The sequence below is a fragment of the Callospermophilus lateralis genome, chromosome 1 (assembly GCF_048772815.1).
Source record: "Callospermophilus lateralis isolate mCalLat2 chromosome 1, mCalLat2.hap1, whole genome shotgun sequence".
In the NCBI taxonomy this organism is placed as follows: Eukaryota; Metazoa; Chordata; class Mammalia; order Rodentia; family Sciuridae; genus Callospermophilus; species Callospermophilus lateralis.
This window is the reverse complement of record NC_135305.1, coordinates 48,654,193-48,676,025: the sequence shown is the minus strand read 5'-3', so window position 1 is coordinate 48,676,025 and position 21,833 is coordinate 48,654,193. Positions and strand designations below refer to the sequence as shown.

Here is a 21,833-nt window from a genome sequence, read left to right as displayed (position 1 = left end):
CCCCGACCTAGGTAACCACTGGGCACACCCCTACTCTGGGCCTGGTGCACCCAAGGAACTCCTCAGCGCTCGAGGGCGGGGCCCAGCAGGAAGGAGGGACGCTAAGGCCGTTGCTAGGATATGGCCTGCAACAGAGTCTTTTGAAGACCTGTGCTGCTTGGAAGAGCCTCCAAAACCGCTTGGTCCGGGATAGCTGTATTTATTAGCCAGGTAGGACAGGTGTGGCTGCCCTTTCCTTGGGATCCCGCCCATGCTCTGCGGCTACCTGCCCAGTCCGGATGTTCCACTTCAAAAGCCCTGAGAAGCGTCCTTTCTAGCTTCGCTTCTCTGATTTGGGATTTGCAGCAGCGTCAAGCTAGGAGGTGTACATCCCCTCACACCCAAAGTGCTTATCGCGGAAATAGTACAGAAGCAAAACGTAAGTGTAGCCCATGTCTGGCATTAGAAAACGTTTCGCCTTCCTTCATTCCTTAGTAAGCCGAGGGCTTTCAGACTTTGCTCACCAGTCACTCTGTTCCTCTACTGCGGACTTCGCCTCTTAACAAACAAAAATTCACCAGACCAATCTGGTAGAAAGCAGGACTGGATCTCTGTCCTAATACTTACAGCAACAAGCTTTAAATGGTAAATGAAATCGTGCATTACAAGTGACAAGGGAGCTTTATTTGGTATGCATTCATAATAGAAACTGCTTTTTATTTTAGTAAAATCAAAACGTTTAGATAATACATGAATGATTAAAAGTTCAAAGAGTGAAAAAAATGAGCCATGATCATTCTGCCTTTTACCTGTAGTGACACCTGTACATTGTACATACTGTTCTGCACTTTGTTTTTACATTCAATACTATATATTTTGGAATAAGTTTCCATCATTGATGGATTCACCTCATTTTATGTGTGTACTTACATTTCATTGTGAGAAGGTTTTCTAAGCATATGGTGAAATTTGGAAACTCTTATAGGCAAAAATATAGATACATTTCACTATCTAACAATTTAAAACTTGGATATAGCAAAAGACAACATAAACAACACATGTAAGGGAAATATAACCACACACATAACAAAAGAGTATTTAATTAAAACTAATAAAAAATATAAGAACACAAGGAAGCAGTCAAAGGGCTGAGTCTTTGATATGGTGCTGCCTTTTTGGAAAGCAATTTGATGGGATTTAACAGAATTAAATCTGCATATTCTTTGATTTGCTCATTCTAGTTCTAGGAACATATACTTACACTTGTATACCGAGGTAAAGGTACAAGGTGTTTGGGCAACAGCTAAATATAAAGTGGACTTGGTCCTGTGATGAAGTTGTTGAAAAGAATGAGGTAGAAGAGTATGTTTTATGTAGAAACAAGTGTTAAGAATGGGTTACCTAAATATTAAATAAAAGTAAGTTGTAAAAGAATCAGTTTTAAATATATAATAATAATTTACATATATAAAGATATGTTTATATGATCATAAACAAATTTAAATATATAATTGTACCTTCATAGACAGTTTCTGAACTGTTAAATTGTGATCAGTCTAACATTGAGAAATAAAATTAAGGTATCTGGCAAATAAGAAGATACACTTTCTATTTTATTCCTTTCTGTTCTATTAAGTTTATTATTTTTTGTATGCACATATTGCTCTCTTAAAAATAATGGCACAGCAACAAAATTAACATCAATAGTGGAAAGATATTAATTAAAAATGTTTTCAAACTATATGATGCTACCTCTTTAGGTCGAAATTTCACAACATTTTACACTGTGAACTGCAATGTCTGTGCTTTGTCATTTATATTTCATATTCGCTACAGTGAGTTTATATATATATATATATATATATATATATATATATATATATATATATATATAAATGGAGCATGTTAATACACATATAGAGAGTATTAAGATCCATTATAATTAGCTACTTATCCTAAGTAGGTTAAGTAAAAAAAAAAAATGCTGTTGAATTCTACTCAGTTTAAATCATAATCATGTTTTATGTTTTCAATTAAAAAAAATGAAAGGCAGTTTCTGGTTATAACATCTTTATTTTTCTTCTGGATCTGACCACTACTAACATACCTTGGGGCATTGTTGAGTCTCAGATTAGAGGGAGATAACAGTTCCAAGGTTTTTTCTTGGTTACAAGTGCCCCTTTCCTCTTCTTTTTTGGTTTCCATTGATTCCTGCATTGAAATGACATACAATGTAGTGGTGTAGAAGCATGGATTAATATTGTCTGGATTTGAATCACAAATCTACTGCTTTCTTGCTCAGTCATCTTGAATATATTGCTTAACCATTTTGTTCTGATTTCTTATAAGCACCATAACATCAACCTATCTATGAGGATTAAGTAATTAGTATAACTATTGGCTAGTTATTATGTTGTATTTTGAAAGTGTTTTTTCCTACTGAATGAAATGAATAATTTTAATACCTCTGAGGCATGACTAATGTATAATTATCATTAGCTTTTTGGAAGTACTAGAAATAGTTTATTAGTGGTTAGCTAACATTTATAAAGTTGTTATTGTATGCCAGGAACTATTTGCTAACTATTTATGTACATTATTTTATTTAATCCTTAAAAGCATTTTTGATATTGAATCTATTGATACTCCATTTTGCAAGTGAGGAAAATGAAATTTAGGTTAAGTTTCATAGTCATATAGTATTAAGAACTGAGAAGGGCTTGGATTTTGGCCCACCTGCAAACTAATAAGTTTGTCTATCACTGTTTCTTGGGTGCTGGTCAGAGAAAAAGAACTCTTTGCAAAAGAGGTAGCCAGTGCTTCAAGTCTGTACCAATATCCCATGGCCTCCAAGTCCTATAGGGGTGACACAGGTGAATGTTGGTCTGTTTTCTGTTACTATAATGAAATACTCACTATTGAGTAACTTATAAAGAAAAGATGCTTACTTACCCACAGTTTTGAAGACTGAAAGTCAACAGCATGATGCCAGTCTGGTAAGGTGTTGAAGAATGGCATCCTTATGTGGGAGTACTTGTGGGAGGGAACAGTTGCACTGCGGCCCAGAAGCCAGTATTGATAGGGCTCTTAGAGAACTAGCTCAGGATCCTACAGAACTACCTTAATCACTTCCAAGGGTGGCCCCAGTGATCTCCCAATAGGCGCTACCATTAAGGTCACCACCTTCCACCATTGCCATACTGAAGACCAAACTCCCAGCCCTTTTGGAACACACTCAAATGGTATCCAGACCATAGCAGTAAGCCCACATGGGTGCCTGCATTTGGTCACAATGTACAGAAATGGTGAATTCAATTATTATCTACTATAATCAGTAGGTTTGTAAAAGGGTTTATAGTTTCTAATGGTGGACAAAGAACTGAGGTGAGGTGTAGAATGACATGATGAGGATGTAAGAGGTGAGGATATAGATATATCTTAGGAAGTATAGAAGAGAAATGTAAAGAAGAAGGTTAGTAGCAGGAGAATAGAGAAGAAGTAATTTTGGGTAGACAAGTAAGTGAGAAGACAGTAGAGTACATAAAACAAACATATATATTAAGAAAAATTTAAAAATGTTAAAATAGTAAAAATTGGAGGAAAAATAAAGATTATATAACACAACTGTAATATACTGTTTGGATATCCCAGACCTCAAAATCCTAATTCACTCAAATACTTGGTTTCACATATGTTGGGGATGTGAGGGCGGGAGAATAGGAAAGGAGAATAAAAAAAAAAATCTTGAAGTAAGAAACAAGGATTGTTTTGGTTGGAGATCAGTATCTTTCCTGCTTCCCTTCTCATCCAACAGGTGGGGTCTTCTGTTGTTAGCTGGTGTCTCTGCCCTCTGGATGGTGAAGGTAACTAGGGTGTCACGGTGCCAGGGTTATGGCTACTGGGGTGAGGGGGTAGTTAGAAACTGGGAACCTGGCCAACCAGAGTTCCAAACTGGGACTTGCCCTCAATAAAGATGATGCCTACTTTCAGTGATGGGATGTTGGGCCACGTGGGGGGAGCCAGGTGATGGCATTGAACCATGTGTTCACAGACGAACTCGGTGGTGTGCAGTGTGTGGCTGTTGGCTGACTTCAGAGCCTGTGTGAAGTTCCTGGGTGCAGGCAGGCTACAGTGTGTAGGGGACTATCTCTGCTGCTTCAGAGTCCCAAGATGGAGGCAACTGGGGGAGCCCCACATTGGTAAATGGGGGTCCACACAGGAGTGTTGGCTAGAGTTCCTGCGTGTGGATAGCTGCTGGATATCCTGTGTGGGAGCAGTGTCCGGGATTTTGCTCAGGTGGGTGGCTGAAAGTTCTGAGTGGATGCTGATGTTGATGGTCCCACTTGGACACCCAATAGTCCAGTATGGGCAAGTAGTTGGGAGACTTCTCTGACGCTGGGGCCTGGAGCCCTGCACTGGCACAGTGGCCATGATTCCTGCATGAGAGCAGGAATATTGCTCACAGAGAAACAGTATTCTCACTGCTTGAGTCCCAAGTCATGGAGTGACACAGAATGCTGCCTCCCTCTGGCCCGCCATCTTGGATCTCTCTGACTTTCCAATCTCTATTTCTAGACACCTTCTTTTCTGAACTCCAAACTACCAACCCTGATTGTCCAGTGGGCATCTCAAACTCAGCATAACCCAAGCCAGATTGTGATTTAATTCCCCAAACAAGCTTTATTTGTAGTTTTCTTCATTTTTAAACACAGAACTTTATTTTTTCAGTTACTCAAGCTAAAAAACTCAGCAGTATCCTCTATTTTTCCCTTTACCTCAGTCTACATCTGGTTTATCACCAAACCTTTTCATGTCTTTCTTTCAATTATATGCAGAATATAAACACTTCTTGTCATCTCCTCCACTATCTCTGTAGTCAGTTTTACTTCATATCTGGGCTATTGTAATGGATCCTAATAGACATCTACCAGCTTCCTATTTCTTTACCTGCCATAATCTCTATGACAACCAGCAGCCTGAGTGAGTGTGTTAAACTTTAGGTAAGATCATCATTTCTTTTTTTGAAACCTTTTGTTAGCTTCCCAGAGTCAAAGCCAAAATTTTAACAATGGTCTACGAAGCCCAGTATGATGTAATGCCCTCTTGCTGCAACACTCTCTGACTTCAAATTCTACTGTTCTTTCTGCATCCCACTGCTCTCCAGGAGATGAGTAAGCTATCACACAGGTGTTCACTTTTCCTTCTTTCCCCATTTGTCCTCATGTCTTGCTCAAAGGTCATTTCACCAGTATCACATTTCTTTCCTAACACATTTGCTTCAGCAAACCCCTGCACTCTACTCTGCTATACCTTCCCTGACACTATAGTACTTTTTAGATATCTTCTTTTCTTTATTATCTTCCTAGCACTTGTCTTTATCTGTCTCAGTATATACCTTACTACTTTAGTTGTTTCTTTTCTGTTCTCCTCACTGGAAGTTACGTTTGATTACTGCATGAATTTCTGAATCTGTTTTGTTCTGTGTCCCTAGACATAGCTAAAAGAGTGACTGGTAATGAATAGGTGCCCAATATAAACTTGTTGAAAAACTGAACAAATTCAGCTGTGACCAAGGCTTATTTTTTAATTTAAGATGTTGGAAGCATAGGTGTAGACAGTGGAACAATACATGTCATTTTCTACTTTCAGAGTATATCCTTTAATAGTGGAAGTTCATGTCTATTGGGTTATTCCACCTTGAAAAGAACTCACATGGACAATTTTTTTTTTTAAAGAGAGAGAGAGAGAGAGAGAGAGAGAGAGAGAGAGAGAGAGAGAGAGAGAGAATTTTTTAATATTTATTTTTTAGTTTTCGGTGGACACAGCATCTTTATTTTTTTTTATTTGTATGTGGTGCTGAGGATCAAACCCAGTGCCCCGCGCATGCCAGGCGAGCACGCTACCACTTGAGCCACACCCCCAGCCCCTCACATGAACAAATTTTATTGCTGCCTTCAAATATTTATATCTCATTTTTTTCTTAATGTTGTTCAATAGCAGCATTAACAAACATCTTCTTTTTTTCCCTAACTTTAATGGAAATACTTTTAGAGTATTATCAAATAATCACATGTTCATTCCTTAATAAGAAAAATGAATTTTGTTTTTATTTTTAGCTCATCATATTTTACTTTTCTGTTTTTTAATTTATTTTATTATTATTATTAATTTATTTATTTGTTCTACTTAGTTGTACAGGATAGAAGAATGCATTTCAATTCATTGTACACAAATGGGGCGCAACATTTCAATTCTCTGGTTGTACATAGTGTAGAGATGCACAAATTGTGCAATTATACATGTACCTGGGGTAATGATGTCCATCTTATTCTACCGTCTTTCCTACCCTCACAACCCCTCACTCTCCCTTTGCCCAATCCAAATTTTCTCCATTCTTCCCATGCCTCCCCCACTATCATAGATCAGCATCCACTAATCAGAGAAAACATTTGGCCTTTAGTTTTTTGGAATTAGTTTACTTTGCTTAGCATAATACCCTCTAACTCCATCTATTTACCTGCAAATGCCATTATTTTATTCTCTTTTGATGCTAAGTAATATTCCATTGTGTATATATACCACAGTTTCTTTATCCTTTTATCTACTGATGGGACTTCTAGGTTGATTCCACAGTTAGGCTATTGTGAATTCAGCTTAAGTCCTTTGGGTATAGACCAAGGAGTGGAATAGCTGGGTCAAATGGTGATTTCATTCCAAGTTTTCTGAGGAATGTCCACACTGCCTTACAAAATGGTTGCAACAATTTTCAGTCCCCCACATCCTTTCCAAACAATTATTATTGCTTATATTCTTGATTAATGCCATTCTTATTGGGGTGAGATGAAATCTTAGATTTTTTTGTGTTTCTCTAATTATTAAAGATGTTGAACACTTTTTTATATATCTGTTGTTTATATTCTGAGAACTGTCTGTTCAGTTCCTTAGCCCATTTATTTATTGGGTTGTTTGTTTTGTGGTATTAAATCTTTTGAGTTCTTTATATATCCTGGAGATTAGTGCTCTCTCTGATGTGCATGTGGTAAAAATTTGCTCCCATACTGTAGACTCTCTCTTTATGTCAATGATTATTTCTTTTGCTGAGAAGAAGCCTTTTAGTTTAACTCCATCCCATTTATTGATTCTTGATTTTATTTCTTGCACTTTAGGATTCTTATTAAGGAAATCGGGGCCTAATCTGACATGATGAAGATTTAGGCCTACTTTTTCTTCAATTAGATGCAGCATCTCTGATCTAATTCCTAGGTCCTTGATCCACTTTGAGTTGAGTTTTGTGCAGGGTGAGAGATAGGGGCTTAGTTTCATTTTGCTACTTATGGATTTACAGTTTCCCCAGAACCATTTGTTGAAGAGGCTGTCCTTTCTTCAATGTATGTTTTTGGCCCCTTTGTCTAGTATGAGATAAATGTATTTATGTGGGTTGGTCTCTATGCCCTCTATTCTGTACCATTGGTCTACATGTCTTTTTTGGTGTCAATATCATATTGTTTTTGTTACTGTTGCTCTATAGTATAGTTTAAAGTCTGGTATTGTGATGCCTCCTGCTTCACTTTTTTTTTTTTTTTTTTTTTTGCTAAGGATTGCTTTGGCTATTCTGGCTTATTTTCCCAAAGGAATTTCATGATTGCTTTTCTAGTTCTATGAAGAATGTCATTGGAATTTTAATAGGAATTGCATTAAATTTGTATAACAGTTTTGATACTATGGCCATTTGGGCAGTATTAACTCTGCCTATTCAAAAGAATGGGAGATCTTTCCATCTTTTAAGGTCTTCTTCAATTTCCTTCTTTAGTGTTCTGTAGTTTTCATTGTAGATGTCTTTCACCTCTTTTTTTAGTTTGATCTCCAAGTATTTTGTATTTTTTGAGGTTGCTTATCATATTTTAAAATCATGAATATGTGTTGATTTTTGGCATAAGTATAGATAGTATTTTTTCTTTTTGTTTGATTAATATAGTGAACTAATGAACAATTCAGATTTTGTAATGCTCATCTTTGCATCCTGTATTTACTTACTCATATATCAGAGTCAAGATTTTTTTTGAGCAACTACTAGTTGTTAGGCCTGTTTCTGGATGTGAGGAACAGCATTGTTAAGACAGAAAATATTCTTTCTCTCATGAAAGCAATATTTTACTGGGGATGACAGACAGTAAGCAAGTAAGTGAATGAATAAACCATGATTTTCAACATTGATTAGATTTATGAATAAAATAAAACAGGGAGTGAGTGTGGTGTGCTTAGCTAGCCTCCCTGGAGAAATTGCATTTGAGCTGAGACATGACAAATTAGAAGGAGTTAGTTGCACAGATCTGTAGTAACACATTTTTGTTGAAACTATATAATGCAAAAGTCCCAAGGTAGAAATTGACCTTACACATAATAAGGCAGAAGAGTGGTTACAAGATGAGGTCAAGAGGTGAGCAGGAGCTAGTTCATTTCATTCTTTTGCATTTCTTCTTGGAAGCACTGACAGCTTTGCTCTGGACTAGCTTTCCAAAGCTATTTCTATAATGAATAGCTTTGAAAGACAGAGAAAGTGCAGATCATTCTTTTTCCTGTATTCTAGTATAATAACCACAGTATCCTCCCCTGGGACAAAGGTTTGACAGATCTATCTATCTATCTATCTATTATTTATTTATTTATTTAGCAGTGCTGGAGATTGAACCCATATGCTAAGCAAACACAAAATACTTCACTACTTCTTTCCCTATTTGGATGCCTTTTGTTTTGTTTGATTTCTTGGCTAACTGCTCTAAAACTAGTACCATGTTGACAGAGGTAGCAGGAATGGGTATCCTTATAGTGTTCCTGATCTCAGAGGGAAAGGTTTCAGGTCTTCACCATGAGTTATGTTAGCTGTGGGCTTTATACATGTGGCCTTTATTTTGTTGAAATACATTCATTCTATGCCTAATTTATTGAGAATTTTTATCATAAAAAGATGTTAAATTCTGTCAAATGTCTCTTAGGCATTTGTTGAGATGATCGTATGGTTTCTGTCCTTCATTCTGTTATATGTTAATAAATGCATGTTATATTTAATGATTTGTTGAACCATCCTTGCCTTCCAGAAATAAATCCCTCTTGATCATGGTGAATGTTCCTTTTAATATGCTGTTAAAATTCAGTTTGCTGGTATATACTGAGTATTCCTTTCCCAAAATTCCTGAGACTGAAAGTGTTTGAAATTACAGAGTTTTTCTAGATAGGTGGGTATTTGCATGGGCTTTATCAATAAGTAGCCTTTACCTTAATCTCCAAATCTGGAATTCTCCTAAATCAGAGAAAAAAATGTTTTGAGTTTTAAGTTTAGTCATATTTCAGATTTCAATTTTGGATTATTGGTTTAAGTATGCTCAATATGTAGTTTGTTGAGGATTTTTGTATCTATGTTCATAGGGATATTTTTTTCATACTGAGGACTGAACCCAGGGCCACTCAACCACGGAGCCACACCCTGAGCCCTTTTTTGTATTTTATTTAGAGGCAGGGCCTCACTGAGTTTTTTAGAACCTCGCTAAATTGCTGAGGCTGGATTTGAACTCGAGATCCACAAACTGCCTCAAACTGCGGAGCTGCTGGGATTACAGGTGTGTGCCACTGTGCACAGCTCCTGTGATCTGATCTTGTAATGTCCTTGTCTGGCTTTGCTGTCAGTATAATGTTGGCCCATAAAATGAGTTTTGCTGAAAGAGTTTGAGAAAGATTAATATTAGTTCTTTAAATGTTTGGTGGAAGAATTCTCCTTTTCTTTGTTGAGAGATGTTTTGATTACTGATTCACTCTCCTTAATCATTATTTCTTCGTAATTAAGTCTTGTTAGGTTGTATGTTTCTAGCAGTTTATCCATTGGTTCTAGGTTATTCAATTTGTTAATGTATAATTGTTCATGATAGTCTCTTAATCATCCTTGTATATTTCCTTGGTATACAAATATGAGAATTGTTCAGTGGCTGAAAACCTAAGGAAATTTCTTGAATTTTTTCTTGATATTCCTTTCATTTTTCCCCTTCATTCCACTGCCTCCTACCCCTTTGTTGTTTTGAAATTTCAGAAGTTTATTTTTGTTCTTTTATTTATTATATTTTAGATTTAGCTATGCATATGTAACTTAACCAGTATACATAGCTAAATCTCAAGTACATAGTGAAATTTTTTAAACAGTAGAGGGATTGAGAACAGTCTGATTTTCCCCTTACAATTGCACATTATTGTCTTCTATTCTAATTCCCTACTATTATTTTATGTTGACAGTATTTGTATTTGTCTACATATTTATGGTTTTATGTCTTCACCTTTCCTTCTTGCACTTGGAAAACAATTTCCCTTGGAAATATTTTCTCTTTCCATGTATATGCTTGAAAAAATTTCTCTAGAGCCAGTAAGTTCCTAGTGGTAACTTATTTGTAAATGTTTCCAATTTCTTTCTTGAAAAATAATTATTCCGCATGTATAATTCTATGTTGATTATTATGTTTTTTAAATTATTACACTTTTTGCCTTTGCTTCTGTTTTTCCAATGAGAAGTTTGCAGTCATTTTACTTTTCTTAGTATTAATACCAGCAAATTAAAATGATTTAAAGTGATGTGTGTGTGTGTGTGTGTGTGTGTGTGTGTGTGTGTATACATTTTTTTTTAAACAACTGTTTGTTTTCAGGACCTTATATTCATCTTTGGTATTCTTTTATTTCTTAAAATGTACATGGTACATTAGGTATAGATTTATGTTGTACTAAATGGATCTGTGGGTTCATACTTTCTATCACTTGTGAAAAATTCCCAGTCATTTTCTTTTAAAACATTTCTTTTCCATTATTCTGTTTTCTCATTCTAATGAGAAAACTAATTTGACATGTGCCAGAACAGGGGCTGACAAACTTTTTCTGAAAAGGGTTCAACAGGGCATTTTTAGGCTTCATGGGGCATATTAAATCTCTGTTGCATACTTTTTTATTTTTATTTTTATTTTACTTTATGTAGTGCTGAGGATCAAACACAGTGCCTCAAGCATGCTAGGCAAGCACTGTACCTCTGAGCCATAACCCCAGCCCTGTTGCATATTCTTTATTGTTTGGTTGTTTTGTTATAACAATACAAAACTATTCTCAGATCTCTGAAAAATGTATGCTTAGCAAAAACATATGTGCTTGACTTTCTTTTTCTCTTCTCCATGCTCTTAATTATAGTTTTAGTCAGCTTTTTACTGCTGTGACTAAATGATCTGGCCAGAACAATTGTAGAGGAGGAAAAGTTTATGTGAGAGCTCACAGTTTTAGAAGTCTTAGTCCTTAGAAGGCTGGCTCCATTCCTCAGGGCTTAAGGTGAGGCAGGACACCATGGAGGAAGAATGTGGCAGAGGGAAGCAGCTCACATGGTGATTAGAAAGCAGAGAGAGAGAGAGAGAGAGAGAGAGAGAGAGAGAGAGAGAGAGAGGTCTCCACTCTCCAGATACAAAATATATACCCCATAGCCATACCCCCAACGAACCACTTCCTTCAGCCATACCTCACTTGCTTCCAGTTACCACTCAGTTCATCCCATCAGGGATTAATTCACTGATTAGGTTAAGGCCATAACCTAATCATTTCTCCTCCAAACTTTCTTGCATTGTCTCACGAATGAGGTTTTCAGGGACACCAAACCATAACAATCACTCCTATTTTCATATCCTTATCTCTTTGCAGTATTTGATATAAAATCTTATCTTCCAGTTTGCTAACTCTCTCTTCAACTTTCTCTAATACTTTATAGCTTAATTTTTGAGTTCAATGATTATTTATTTTTCAGATATTCCAGCTCAAAAAATTTGTCCTTTAGTAGCCAGATATCTCCAATGACTAAGGGTGATTTTTTTTCCCTCCATAAATATCTGTGCTTAAATGGAAGCCCCAGAGAGATCTTTCCTACCTCCCTAAGGTTCCTAGGTTTAATTTTCCCCCAGCTGTTGCCATAGAAATGCAGCCTCAGGGCACTTGTGATCTCCTCCACTCCTTGCTGCCAGCCTCTATAGGTAGGCTCCTGGTACATTGGCTCCTTGTCCAACTTCTCCTTTTGGCAATCAGGTTCTGGAATTCTCTCAACTCATTTGGCCTATGCTTTTAGATACTGTCACATTGTTTCCTACAACCAGGCTCTTAGTTACTGTAACTCTGGATGGAATCAACTCCAAACCCAGTCTAGATGGGTCAAGATGTTTGTTTCTGCTATGATTTGTGAGAGCAGAGCTAATGCAGGGTGTATTCTCTGTGGGATACAGTGGCTCTGGAGCTGCCAGGTTCCTTGAAGCATCTAATCATTTGTAAGCCAGAAGCATAAATCTCATATTAGTTTTATATTCAGAAAAAGAAGTAGTTTAAAAAGTCCTTTTTTTCCCCTCTGGGAACTCTTTATTGGAAAAAGAAGAGATGGCAAGATATTTTAGACTATATTTTTGACATACTTGTTACAGAATATTAAAATTGTTTTGAGATTATTTTTGTGATAATTTAAAAAAATTTTTCTGGGGTGTTTTTGAAGTAAAAATTCACCAAGGTTTTTGGCCCGATTCCAGGCATTAAGAAAATGATCAATGTTTTTTAAAAAATGAGCACCATTTTATTTTTAAGATTTTTTTTTAGTTGTAGATGGACACAGTACCTTTATTTTATTTATTCTTTAATTTTTTTTTTTTTTGTGGTTCCAGGGATGAAACCCAGTGCCTCACACAGGCTAGGTAAACGCTCTACCACTGAGCTATATCCACAGCCCTATTTTGTATTTTCTTTAGAGACAGGGCCTCCCTGGGTTGTTTAGGGCCTCGCTTTTGCTAAGGCTGTTTTGAATTCCTGATCCTCCTGTGTCAGCCTAGCGGGCCCAACTGCACCCAGCCGTGAACACCATATTAGTATGAACATCACTCTATGTTAGCAATGAGTTTGATATTTGGTGGAGAAACTCCTACATATGTAGTAAATGTGTTAATTTTTCTTGATATAGGAAAATGTCTGATCAAGAGGAAGAGTTTAATATTGAAAATACGGTTGAGCCAGAAGAACATGAGGAGGTTATTGATACTGTCAATATTCCAGCACCCTCAGAAGAACGTTCAGAGTTAGACGTAAGTGAAGAGCATGAATCTGAACTAGAACTCAGTGAGCAAAGTGACATCAGCATTTTAAGCCTTGAACTGAACGAGGAAAGAAGACGCCTGGAAGAGGCTGTGTCTCCCAGAAAATCCTTGCCTGTTTCAGGGTATTCACCGCAGCCCAATGTGGAGTTCACCCAACAGGATTCAAATGAGGAGGCTCTGGCATTTCTGAATAAAATAAAGGCTATGAAGGAGTCTTTGCAAACATCAGTGAGAGAATCTTCAGCAACAGGTATTTCCAAAAGAAGATAGCATATTTCATTTCTGCATTTCAACGAAGAGTTGCTTTTCCTTGTTATTTTTTTGTTTATTTTTGTTTGAATACCTATTTTATATTTGTTGCTAGTTTTCCTTTCCCATGTCCACCAAATTTCCATAGTTACACCACTTAAAAAAGTGTGAAAGTTTCCCTTTTCTTCTTTCTTGGTACTAGGGATGGAACTCCGGCATGCTTTTCGCTGAGCTACATCCCCACCCCATTTTATTTTTTATTTCCTCCTGCCTCAGCCTCCTGAGTTGTTGGGATTACAGGAATGCACCACAGTACCTGCTATGTGAAAAACTTTTTTCTGTACTGCAGTATCTACTCTTCTTCCTCAGTAAATGAACATCACTAAATTTTAAATTCACATTTACTTATTTATTCAAATAAATAAGTTTAAAATGTTTAGGGAACTTGAGAAATGGTAGAAAAATTATTAAGTACAATTACAGTCCTTTTGCATGACAACTTGGAATTGCTTTACACAGCTAGAAACCTGATTCCCTAGTTTCATTGTATTATGTTCCTTGTATTATGCTGCTTTTACATATTTCTATAGTCTTTTTAGAGTTAACCATATATTTAGCCTTGGAAAAATCATTGTCTCTCATTTTAGGTCAATTTTAAAGCCCTAAAGCAGTGTTCATTATTTGAGCTGTATGTGTGTGTGTGTGTGTGTGTGTGTGTGTGTGTGTACTGGGGATTGAACTCAGGGACACTCAACCATGGAGCCACATTCCCAGCCCTATTTTGTATATTTTTTAGAAACAGGGTCTTACTGAGTTGCTAAGTGCCTCGCTGTTGCTGAGGCTGCCTTTGAACTTGTGATCCTCCTAACTCATCCTCCTGAGCCACTGGGATTACAGGCGTGCACCACCATGCCTGGCCTCATTATAATCTTATTAATAATAGAGAAGGGGAGAAGTAATAAGGTAGTTACACAGAAAACCATTAACTGACTGCCTTTTCTTTCCTTGTTCATGTGTTTTGAGAGTTTCCACTCACAGGATGGAGAACATGGGTTGTCATTTAATAATGATAATAGCAATAGCAGTTTGGTTGGTAAAATGTAAGTTTTGACTATAGTGGGTTGTTTAACCCTATGTGGTATGTTCAGAAAACTAATTATGTTATACAATACACAACAGAACTGAGTATCTCTCAATTTCATTATTTAGTGTAAATTTGGAATCCATTTTTGGTGTTTCTATAATTCCCTGATATTGTAACATAAAAACATGGTGAGTTTTTAAAATAAAAAGTTGTTTTGACTCTGTGCTTATCAAGCTTCCCTCAATATACCTCCCATTCCAAAACTTAAGAATCCACTTAATCATTAATTAAAAACATTAATCATTAATTAAAAATTTTTAAATTTTAAATTAATTAAAATTTTTAAACACATTAAACACAAAATCATTAAAATTTTAAACACATTAAGAAACTAGAAAAATCTGGTTTATAGCTATGTAAGGTAATTCCATAGCTTTTTGCACCAAGAAACAAAATAGCCTTCTGATAATTTCTGTTTGGTATCTGAAAGTGTTTCTTTTGTTCATGGAGAACTGTGAGAACAATTTTTAATAAGTTTAAAGAAACTTAATATGACTAATGCCTAGTTAGATTTTTTTCCCCATGGGAGTGTTGATAAAGTCTCAGCTTTTTGAAAACTGTCTTGTCTGGCATCTAGAAATATATAAGTTTTTTGACCTATAATATGATCACTTATTGCATCCTTTCTATTAAAAATGTTATGGTTTGGATGTGAAATGTCACCCCAAAGCTCATGTGTGAGACAATGCAAGAATGTTCAGAAGAGAGATGATTGGGTTTTGAGAATCTTAACCCAATTAGTGAATTGATCCCCTGACAGGGATTAACTGAGTGGTAACTGAAGTGGTAGGATGTGGCTGGAGGAGATGGGAATTGGGGGCATGGCTTTGGGGTGTATATATTTGTATTTGGCGAGTGGAGTCTCTCTCTCTCTGCTTCCTGATCATCATGTAAGCTGCTTCCCTCTGCCACACTTTTCCTCCATGATGTTACCTCACTTCAAGCCCTAAGGAATGGAGCTGGCCTTCTAAGGACTAAGACCTCTGAAACTGTGAGCCCCTAAATAAACTTTTCTTCCTCCACAATTATTCTAGTTTAGTTTTTTAGTCACAGTGGCAAAATAGCTGACTGAAACAAAAAGTTAAAGTCTATAAAGGTAAAATAATTTATAATATACCTATTCCATATAATTTGTGAATAGATGATCATTTATGATAAGTTTTTAATTTTTAACACATAAGCATCTTTTAAAAAACTTTTTAGTTATATTTGGGCACAATATCTTTATTTTGTTTATTTTTATATGGTGCTGAGGATCGAACCCAATGCCTCAAATAAGAGAGGCAAGTGCTCTGTTACTGAGCCACAACCTCAGCCCTCTTTTTTTTTTTTTTTTTTTTTGCACCTGGGATTGAATCCAAGGTTGCTTAACCACTGAGCAACATACCCAACCCTTTTTAATATTTTATTTAGAGACAGGGTCTCATTGAGTTGCTTAGGGTGTTACTAAATTGCTGTGGCTGACATTGAAATTGCATTCCTCCTACCTCAGCTTCCCAAATCACTGGAATTACAGGCATGTGCCACCTTGCTTTACTCAACACATAAGCATCTTGATTCCTATTTGTAGGGTGGATTGTGAGCCATACAATGTAAACTTTTGTGAAAAGTAGTTATAATGGGGAGTTCAAATGCATTTCCAGGTTCTGAGACAACCTTTCTATTTCAAGGTCTCATTTTCTTATACTCCCTAAACAAAAATGCTTGATTTTTAGAGCTACTTTTTGTATTTAAGTCATAATATAGGTGGTGAACATTGATGAAAAATTTTGAGATTATGGATTAATTTTCAAAGCCTAAGGTTGTAGCTCAGTGTTGGTCATTTCTCTTTAGATGTCATTGTGGTGTGGTGAGGAAATATAGCAGAAATAACCTGTGTTTCACACAGTTAAAAGTCAGCCCATAATTCTGTTTTTGGAGTGTAGGTTACTGACTCTTGCTATATTTGACGATGCCTATTTATTTTCTCTTTTTATCTTTAGTAAGAGTTGTACTTATTCCTGTGGGCCAGGAAATTATAATGCCTTTTAAAGTTGACACTATTTTTAAACACCTCAAGGATCACTTTTCACACTTATTACATATCCCGCCTTCTGTACTGCAGATAAGTTACAAAGGTAAGTTTGAAGGTTCATGAACTTACTAAGATTTCTCCTGTTTTAGTATGTAAACAGTCAAGACCTTTGATTTTTTTTAAACTAAATATCTACATATTTACTATTTTAGCATTAACTTGTGGTTATGTATTTATTCATTTAATTCCTTTTTATTAAAGACATTTGATTCTAGATATTTTGCTGATAGTGAAGGATAACAGAGAAACATGAAACATGATTCCTGTTCTCAAATTGCTTGCAGACTAGTAAGGGGGAGAATTGCATGCAAGAGTTTCCATATAACGTGCAAATGCTTTATTGGAAATCTGCACAAAGAGCTATGAGAATAGGAAGGAAGAAATCTGGGAGATTATGGAATATTTCAATTCATAAAGGTGATGATATTTGTGCTAAGTCCCAAAGAGATGAGAAAAATTGGAGCTTTTAGGAAGTGATAAGACATTTTGAGTGGCTGGAAGTAGATTTTGTATGTGGGATGGGAGGAGCTGAGATTGAAGAAATAAGATGAAGGATAATGTATAGAACAAGAAGACTGAAAATGGTTTCTGAATATTGTATATGTTAAGGTCATTCCTGTGATGTCTGGTTTGTTTATATTTTGTGGATGATATTGAGAAGCCCCATTGAAGTTATATTAGTCTTGAATCATGATTGATTATGATTGGACATAGTCTTTGTAACTGTGATAGAGAACCAGACTAACCTAGCTAAAAGTGTATTTTTATACAATGTGTCTGAACAAATTCTAATATTTTAGTTTTAAAAGTCTTGGTATTGACTTATAAAGATGCTACACAATGTTTGCAGAGAAAAAAGAAGTTTCAAAATCATTTTTTAAAAAATCAATTTATAATGAATATACTCCAAAAGTAAGATTTGTGCAAATAGCACATTTAAAGCCTGACTAAGGAAACAAGGCTAAAGTTTAAATAATTATTAGTAATAATAATAATAATAATAATGATCATCATGATTAATTTATTTTTTGAACCCTTACTATGTGTTAGTATGTCTGCAAAATGTTTTGCCTACATTATCATTTAATCCACACAGCAACCCTTTGATGTAGGTAGTATTATTAACTCTTTCTCTGAGAGAAGGAAACTGAAACTCAGGGAACTTTTTTTTTATAAAATCACATGACAGATAAGTAGCAGAGTCTGAACTGAAATTGGAGATATAACTCCAAAGAGGGAAGTAGCAATTGCTGGGCATTAACTCAAAGGTAAAGTTGAAAGTTAGAGAAGAGTACACTTTGTGACTGTAGTAGATGGCCAGAGGTACTTAGGGATCCCTGTCCTCTTCACCTTTCTTCTTTGTAAGTACCAGATATTATCACTGAGTAATAGGTTTATGTTAGCAGCAATTATAGAACAGCTCGATTTGATGCCAGCCATCCTCTAAGATAGATGATTTCTCCCAGGACTGGAACTGGAGCTCAAATTTCATGGGACTGCACTCTCTAAAGAAATAAATGGAGGAAAAAACAAAGCTCTAGGAACCTGTATCAGTTTTCTAGGTCTGTTGTAACAATTAATCACAAACTTAGTGGCTTAAAGCAGCACATGCATTTCTCTTACATTTCTGGGGGCCAAAAATCTTAAATCAGTCTCATTTGGATGACGTTTCAGTTGGCCTTTCTCCCTCTGGAAGCCCTACGGGAGAATCCACCTCTTTGCCTTTCCAGCTTCTAGAGTTGCATCCCTTGGATTCCTTGGTTCACTGGCTTCCTTGCATATTCAGAGCCACAGAATAGCAGATGCAGCTCTCTCTTTGCTTCCGTCATACTGTCTTGTCTTTTCCTCTGTAGCCAAATCTTTTTTTTTTTCTTTTTATACAAGGGCACACATAAGTACATTTAGGGCTTAATAAGATAGTCCAGGATAGTCGCTGCATCTTAAAATCCTTAATCAAATCTGCAAAGTCACTTTTGCTATAAAGGTAATATGATGTGGACAAATTTGGGGCTATTATTCAACAAAGCCCATATGACATTCAAGTTAATTTTAAAAATTAAGAATGTAGGATGTGAAATTGAAATTCACAAATCTTTGAGTGTGTTTTCTCAAATATAGCCAAAGTAGTTTTGTGCTGTTTGATATATTTGTGGGTATAGCTTTTGTTATGTTCAAATTCAAAATTGTAATTGAGGAAGACCATACATTTGAAGATTGATAGGTTCCATCAATGAAGATTCCATGAGACAAAACAGCAGCCAATAACATAACATTATTGCATCTTCATGTGCCGTGAAACAGAGAAATGTGATCAGTTAATTTTTTAAATATACCAATGGCAGAGTGGAGTAGAGAGAGGGAAGAAGATAAAGTAGTACAACCACGACAACAAAAATAAAGCAAAGTTCACTCTTTTCAGTACAAAAGTGAGTCTAGTTTCCACCTTGGCATTAATTTATGTGTGTTTCTGACTATGGTAGGAGAGACAGGAAGGGATTATTTAGAATTCTGAGTCTATATTTATAAACACAGAGGGTGAAATGTGTAGTAAAATAATTATGCTTCTCCTGGAATGGATATGTGTAATATTTACATATAATATATGTGAATTTTCACAGTCAGTGTTTATAGTATGTGGTTCTGCTCATGCTATAGAATGCTTTTATTTTTAAATGTCTATAGAGTTTCATGATTATTATATTTATATATCTGAAGACATGAGAATTGTAGTTTTATTTATAATGCTGAATTTCAGAACAGGAATGCTGCTATAATCCTTCCTATTGTAGAATTTGATTTTTATTTTTTATTAATTATTATTTTAATTGTGCATATTTATGGGGTACAGTGTGATAGTTTAATACATGTATACAATGAATGTATAATGATCAAATCAGGCAACATTTATTTTTCCTTAAAGATTAAAATTGTTTTGATTAATATGTAAAAATTATACATATTTATGAGATACATTGTGATGCTTCAAAATACACACATTGTGTACTAATCAAATCAGGGTAATGGATGTTTCCATTTCTTTATCATTACTTTGTATTCAAAGGCTTTAAGCTCTTCTCTTTTAGTTTTCATAAAATATATAGTAGGTTATTATGAACTATAGTCACTGTTATGGTATTTTCTGTACTATTATTACAGCAAGAGATGGAAAACATTCATACTATATTTAGTGATTAAGTGATATGTGTTCCTACAAGCACCTGGGATATTTTCCATCACCTTAAAATGAGTACATATGATTAGCCATTTCTAGAGACTGTTGTACATCATGGTGACTACATAGTTAATAACCATACACTGTATACTTGAAATTTTCTAAGGGAATAAATTTTAAGTGTTCTCACCATACACATAAAAAATTATGTGAGGTAATACTTATATTAGATTGATTTAGTCATTTCACAATGTATACATATATCAGAAATTCATGTTATACACTATCTATTCATATATAATTTTATTTCATAACTAAAACAACAACAAAAATAGCCATTTTTTGTCATAAAACTTCTTAAAATTTTTCAGGAATAATTTTTAAAAATAATGAGACTTTAATACAACATGGAGTTAAGCCACAGGAAATTATACAACTGGAACTCTTTTCTACAAATCCAGATCAATATCCAATCAAAAGGATAGAGGGATTAAATGATGTCTCTCAAATCCTAACTGTCACTGTACAAATTGGTGAGTTATTTGATGTCTTTCAGATAAACTATGTTAGTTTTCCTTTGTAACTGAACTTCCATTCAGTCTTGGTTTTTATCTCCTTAGGCATTAATCAGTACCAGGTGGTAACTGTTGAGATTATAAAGTCTGATTTTCATAAGCCATTTCTTGGTGGATTTAAGCATAAAATAACAGGAATAGAATATCACAATGCTGGAACCCAAACTGTACCTAAATATATCCGAGGGGGAAAAAAAGCATTTTCCAGGGACACCCAGGTAATATTTTTAATTTTCCATTTAGGTTTCTGAAACTATGGAATCAACAATTGTTGTATACTATATGACTTTCTCAAATTCTCCTCATTTATTATGTGGCAATTAAGATAGTAAAAACAAAATTTACTGGACTGAGTAGAAAAATATTCTCTCTCTTGTATGTGTATTTTCACAGTCAGTGTTTATGGTATGTTTAAGTATGTATACTTACCTAAATGTTTTGTTTTTATTTTAGACAGTTTCTCAGAGAAAAAAGCTGCAACAAACTACAAATACAACATCCACACAAATGTCTAAAATTGGTGTGTATGTATCAAATATAACTGATAAACTGTTAAAACCAGGGGATTATTTTTCAGCAGCAAAATACCATGCTCGAAGATTCAATGCGGTAAGATAATTTCATTGTGAATAAATACTAAAAATTAAATATATAAAGCCAGTTGTTCTGTGTATGTTTTCCTAAGCCACACCAGCCTGAGTAAGAACCCATATGTGTATGGGTCATGGTTCATGGATAGTCAATGCAGACCTATCTCCAATATCCCTCTTATAAGCAACCCAGACGCTAAGTGCTCCTAACCCTTCCCTTGTCTTTAGGGACTCTCAGGTACCTTTGGCCATTATTAGCTTCCTCAACACTTCTGTCCCTTGGCCTTAACCCTTCCTTGTCACAGTAGAATCATGTAGGGAGATTGCCAGACTATTTGAAACTCGATAGAACAAGAGTGCACAAGAGAGTTAGCCACTCTAACTGGTATCACTTATACAATTCATCTTTTTTCACCTTTTAACTTTCAACCTATTTGATCTCTTATAGAGAGCACATAGTTGGATCTACCTCCTAGCATTATTTTGAGAGACAGACCTGGAATACAAAAAAGTCAAGTCTGTGGAGTCATCATCCTGAGGGAGACCACTCACTGCAGGGAAAGCTTTGAACCTGGTTTATCAGTCCCAGTTACTCCGGCCTGATGAGTTTTTGTTTTTAATCTAAATTAATATTTACCCAACAAGGGAAAAGATAGAGTTGTGAGATTTCAGGGGAAATTGAAATGCAGGTAGAGTTTAAGCAAAGTAATCTCTTGATCTTCTCTATACAGGAAGGCTGTACATACAACATCCACACAAATGTCTAAAATTGGTGTGTATGTATCAAATATAACTGATAAACTGTTAAAGCATGTAAGTGGGTCAACATCAAGGTCTGGATTGCAAGGTGAACCAGGATTCTGTTCTCTTGGGAATGAAATTAGAAGAGCTATTGAAGTTATCTCTGAAGTTCTCCA

At 35.4% G+C, this 21,833-nt stretch overlaps 1 protein-coding gene across 1 annotated transcript in view; it reads left to right on the top strand.

Annotated features, from left to right (window-relative positions):
• The first annotated feature begins 12,983 nt into the window (after positions 1–12,983).
• Positions 12,984–21,833, top strand: part of Iqub (IQ motif and ubiquitin domain containing) — a 56,930-nt gene continuing 48,080 nt past the window's right edge. Inside the window, exons 1-5 of the mRNA XM_076853537.2 lie at positions 12,984–13,362; positions 16,488–16,622; positions 20,123–20,284; positions 20,372–20,544; positions 20,780–20,935. Of these exons, the coding sequence (XP_076709652.2) occupies positions 12,984–13,362; positions 16,488–16,622; positions 20,123–20,284; positions 20,372–20,544; positions 20,780–20,935 (1,005 nt within the window). The remainder of the gene's footprint in view (positions 13,363–16,487; positions 16,623–20,122; positions 20,285–20,371; positions 20,545–20,779; positions 20,936–21,833) is intronic.